The 5,064-nt window shown below is 40.2% G+C and overlaps 1 protein-coding gene across 1 annotated transcript; it reads right to left on the minus strand.

Moving 5' to 3' along the window:
- Positions 1 to 888: 888 nt before the first annotated feature.
- Positions 889 to 3,009, minus strand: LOC135475933 (protein hairy-like). The gene is made up of 4 exons (XM_064755898.1): positions 2,859 to 3,009; positions 2,462 to 2,557; positions 1,977 to 2,064; positions 889 to 1,702 (listed from the first exon to the last, which is right to left on the minus strand). The coding sequence occupies exons 1-4, from the start codon at positions 2,937 to 2,939 to the stop codon at positions 1,002 to 1,004; spliced, it is 966 nt and encodes a 321-aa protein (XP_064611968.1). The 5' UTR covers positions 2,940 to 3,009; the 3' UTR covers positions 889 to 1,001.
- Positions 3,010 to 5,064: the final 2,055 nt, after the last annotated feature.

A 5,064-nucleotide genomic window follows, 5' to 3' on the forward strand; every position in this document is an offset into this window, starting at 1 on the left:
CGCAGCATGCTTTTGTGGCATGTATTAAAACTTAAGGCTCGTAAGTAACAGGCTTGGAAAATGTCAAGAATACATGCAACTACATTCCTTGATGAAGCACATCTCGGGGCATCAGTTTTAGCAGGTATATCAGGATATAATATGGACAACCAGGAAAATCTTCCATTTTGTTATCTGTAGCAGGTAGACTTGTAGGGAAATTCGTGTCCACGGTTAATGGCGCTTTAACTTGGCACACCGTTTCTGAATAACAGGATATATTTGTGAACCCTCTTGCCAATAGAGGAGTTTTAGTGGTGCCGGTTATGTTGTATAGTGAGCTTTCAGTGATAATCCATATAAATTATTCAGTATGAACACCTCACTATCGCTGGGTTCAAGCGGTGCAAACTATTATTGTAATCGCTTATTAAAACAGTTGCAGTATAAGCCGTTTCATCGATTATAGATAATATCCCATGGCATACTCAAATAAATAATATGTTAAATTTAACAGAATGTTTGTTGTCTAAGTGATGCAAGAATGTATTCTGTTATTGCAAAAGATTATTTTGTTAAATATAACACACACATTCTGTTAATTCAACACAAATATTACATTGACTGGATTATTTAGAGGGCACATTCTACGATTTTCTAGTCATAATATAATCTAGTATATCTTTATCTGACGATATAGGGATAAAGGATGTAGGTGGTGGCGAGGTGGAGTGGGGGGGGGGTAGGCGGTGTAAACTTAGGGGTCCATTTGTACCTATTCCCCCCTTTTGATGTTTACCTGTGAAATATTCCTAGAAAAACAATAACACAAGAATGTTTAGACTGTATTGAATTTAATTATTACTATATACATAATATACATAGACACAAGTAAAATGGTAATCCAGTGCTATTTAAAATAGTTTCTCAATAGTAAATTCATCCACTCAAACAGTACATGTATGATTGCACAAGTAAGTCTTAATTTAAATTGATCGAGATTCACCCATGATTAAATGACGTCACCATGGACGCCAGGCGGCTTTGGAACTGGTTGGCGATGAGTCTTCACTACACGGTGACCTTGACCCCTCACTAGCACTGTCACTATAATCTCGCAGATTCTCGTCGTAGTCTCGTACGTTATCTGGTTCTTGTTTTACTTGGACATGGGAAGAGGTTGCATGTTGACTGTATGTTGAACTAGTTGTAGGTTGAGAAATGGTACATGCACTCTTGGATTGTGATTCACTGACCTGAGGATTCGGCATGGACACAGTATAACTATGGGAACGCGATGCACCACATCTTACAGGAAACCCTGCGTTGTTGTTGTTGGATAGTTTTTGTAAGACTGGCATCCTTAAATTCAGGTGAGATTCCGCATGAGATGCAGGGTAGGTTGCACGTGCATCCTCGCTAAACGTGGCATGATGCGGGTTTACCAGTCGGCTGTCATATGGCGAGTTCATCACGTGATTCTGCTGGTGATGTCGTTGTTGTTGCTGACTGTAGCTGGACAAGCCGTGGTGTTCTGGCGAAACGGTTCCAGCGTTGGGCGAACACGGCGCGTGGGTCAAGTGGTTAAACAATCCTGCCTGGAGAGCAGCTGAGTTGCCCGTTACATCTGAAAGCGTGGACAGTAAGCCCAGGGTCTCCTTGGCACATGCACTGAAGCCTCCTGCGAACTGATTGCTCGAGTTGCTTATTGTTGACGGTGATCCTGAAAAAAACAAATTGCCGAATATATTAAGGCAATAGAGCATGGGACTAAAACGTCCACATATATCATATGAGTACCCAAGAAAACACAAGTGACATAATTTTCTTTAATTTTCATTAATTACGCAATATGTTCACAGACTGAAACTTACAGAACGCTAATACATTTATTGTTCGTCACTTTCTCCCGATACTTATGACTTGAATTAATTTAATCAAATTAAACCTATTTAAAGGATATAAGGAGTATTTTGCCAAATAAGTGAAATACATACCCATTATACTGTTGTGTTGTATAGCAGCAATGTGTTTCACTGTCATCTCCAAAATATCGGCTTTGTCGAGTTTACTGAAGTTGGATTCCTGAAAATCGAAAGATATAGGTAAATGTTAAGTGCCAAAAGTAGCAACTAATCAGCATAACTGTGGGATGAATTGAATTGATAGGTCAACAGAATGAGACTGTTTGGCTTTTGCTATAATGAGCAGGTTGGTCATTAATATGCGCTCTAGTACACCCATGACAGACACGGTAATCTCCCCTTGACCTCCTGATAGCCTGACGACAGCTATTTCTCGCGAAGTCGTTGATGCTTTCTTTTGACGCTACTTTGCCACTGCATCGATTCGAACGAGGCTTGGTCCATTCACCGTGTGCGAATATATTAATTACTCTACTCATTTTCTGACATGCGAAATGTAAGTTTAGAATTAAATTAATGCATACAAACTGACTGTTGTAGGTAGGTTTTTATCTTACCTCTTTTCCGTTAGCTTGTAGAACCAATGACTTCAGCTGGTTTAGACTGTCATTAATACGAGCGCGCCGTCTTCTTTCCATCAACGGCTTGTTACACTGCAACAACAACAACGAGAAAGTGAGAACATCGTAAATGGCAATCGCATGGACGGAAGTGAAGGATGCTCAAACTTACATGTACTCATTGGACATCCGTAACAATTTATTGTATTGTTTTTGCATACTTCCAGTCTTTCAAACCCTGCAGACTTTGACAAACGTCCAGCGATATAGGCCTGCCCTACTATCCGATAGGTATAAAGTTTAGAAAATTACGTATGTGTAGCAGTTAACGTACATTATAGACACCTCATACCATAGATATAATAATACACTACGAGAATTTGAAATAGCTTACCTTTTTCGATGAAGAGTTAATGTCCACTTTATAATCGTCCTCAGTGCCATTAGCCTTGTAACGTTTAGGCGTCTGCACCATCTTGCTGTCAGCCTTGGTTTGTCAATCAGCTGTTGTAGTGAAGTCCGCGTTGACGTGTATAGCTGGTCAGTGTATCTGACCCTGACCGAACTGCTAGTCGGTTAAAGGCTATCTTTGAGTTTACCCGCGGTTCCTCTCCTTTATATACCCGCACGTGACTCCCGCCCAGCCTCTTGATTACGTAACCAAACAACGCGCGTGCCTTTGCATCCGACCAATCGGAGGGCGTGTCCATTTCCGTGAATAGCTCGCGAGGCTCTCGCCCGCAGGTCAACGGGCATTGACATTGAGCGACATTGTGCTGCTATTAACATTAGTCCGACAGCGTGACACGCCGGCAGCGCCTCCCCAACATTCCCTCACATGACATTTCGCGGTTATTTGTGGTCGCTGGCGAATTTCCCTCCCCTAATACTGTAAATGCGTTTTCAATGGCGTCAAATCTGACAGTTAAGATTTCATCACAATCTATCTTCTTAATATTTCGGATAGCCTCACAAAATGCCAAACAGGTTTACATCGCCGAGAATAGAAAGAGCACCTGTTTGAACGTTGCATTCCAGTGCAATTAATGAAAGGATGCCAAGCACAAAGATTTACCGCCTTATATGTAAGGGAATTCAAAGCTGATTGTATCAACATTATGGATTATTGATCACGGTTTTTTCAAATTAAGTCAACTACCGTGTTGTTAACATTCAAGGGTAAGGGTGATAATTACATATCCGTGCATACTACACACACACACACACACACACACACACACATATTAATATTCTATTATATAATAGAATATTAATATTTATCAAGTGAGTGAAAAATTCTGAAGTGTTGCCTTAAACATAAATCAAATAAGTTTGAATCACAACAGCATTTGGTATTCACAAAGGCGTGTATGATTTTACATATCAAGATAAAAGCTACAATTAATTTTTAATATAGCAAAGAATGTTCGAACTAGTTGGTCTAGATTGTTTATTATATGTGATTTTATACCTGACCTATTGGTATGAGATCTGTATTTATTTATTTGATTGGTATTTTACGCCGTACGCAATAATATTTCACCTATACGACGGCGGTCAACATTATAATGGGATTTAATGGGAGAAAAACCCACGATCATCCGCAGCATTAGATCTATACATCAGATCTTCCATACCTTAGGGTGGGGTTCATGAAGAAGCGAAGCAGCATCCGCACATTGAAAGACCAGAGATAGATTGACTAACTGAAATATATGAATGGAAGATGTTTTCAAGATACTTGCATGTATTCCGGGTTCGGGATTTATTATAAGGGTGTGGGGATAAATAAAATGACAACCGGCAAAAGACTTTAAATTTTGTGCATGCTTCAACTGTTCACAATCTGGTTTTGCTTCAAGAGAGAAGTTTAACTTTCCGTCATTTAGAGACCCAACTTTCAGATATATAGGTGTAGCCTTCTCAAGTGTTAGGCTTACCCCACCCCACTCCCCTATACTCTCCGTACGGTCTTCTCCCCCATCACCCCCACCAGCCACCCTTACCTTTACCCCAGAACTTGTCGTACTGTGACTTTCAGCACTCCCAGGGTTAAGGATATGGGCGGTCTGGGACGGAGCACATGCTGGCGCAGGCCTAACACCTCTCTGCAGGCGTTTTTCCTGCTATACATGTCTCATGTTATAGATTTTTAAAAATAATTAAATGGATTATAAGTAAGCAATGCTTTAAGATCTGTGTATCTTGCAATTCGTCAATCCTGCCAACGGTTTTATGTATATCACAAGGATAGGAAACGAAATAGTGTATCCTGCAGTTCGTCAATCCTGTCGCCGGTTTTATATAATATGATAAAGAGAGGAGACCAACGATCCGTGTGTCGTGAATTCACTGATCCTGTCACATGTTTTAAATATACGAGTAGGATAAGAGAACAATGTTGTAGAGATGTGTATAGCTGATGGAATTCGCCAGTGCTTTGACTGGTATGTTTATTAAATATAATATGCTAAGGATAAGAGAGTAATGTTCCAGTTCTAGGTATCCCGCAATTCATTGGTCCTTCCAATGGTATGTTGCATAATGTGTCAAAGATAAAGCATGCAGAGGCCACTTTCACAAAGCTTCGTAAGTCGAGT

The sequence above is a fragment of the Liolophura sinensis genome, chromosome 9 (assembly GCF_032854445.1).
Source record: "Liolophura sinensis isolate JHLJ2023 chromosome 9, CUHK_Ljap_v2, whole genome shotgun sequence".
NCBI lineage: Eukaryota > Metazoa > Mollusca > Polyplacophora > Chitonida > Chitonidae > Liolophura > Liolophura sinensis.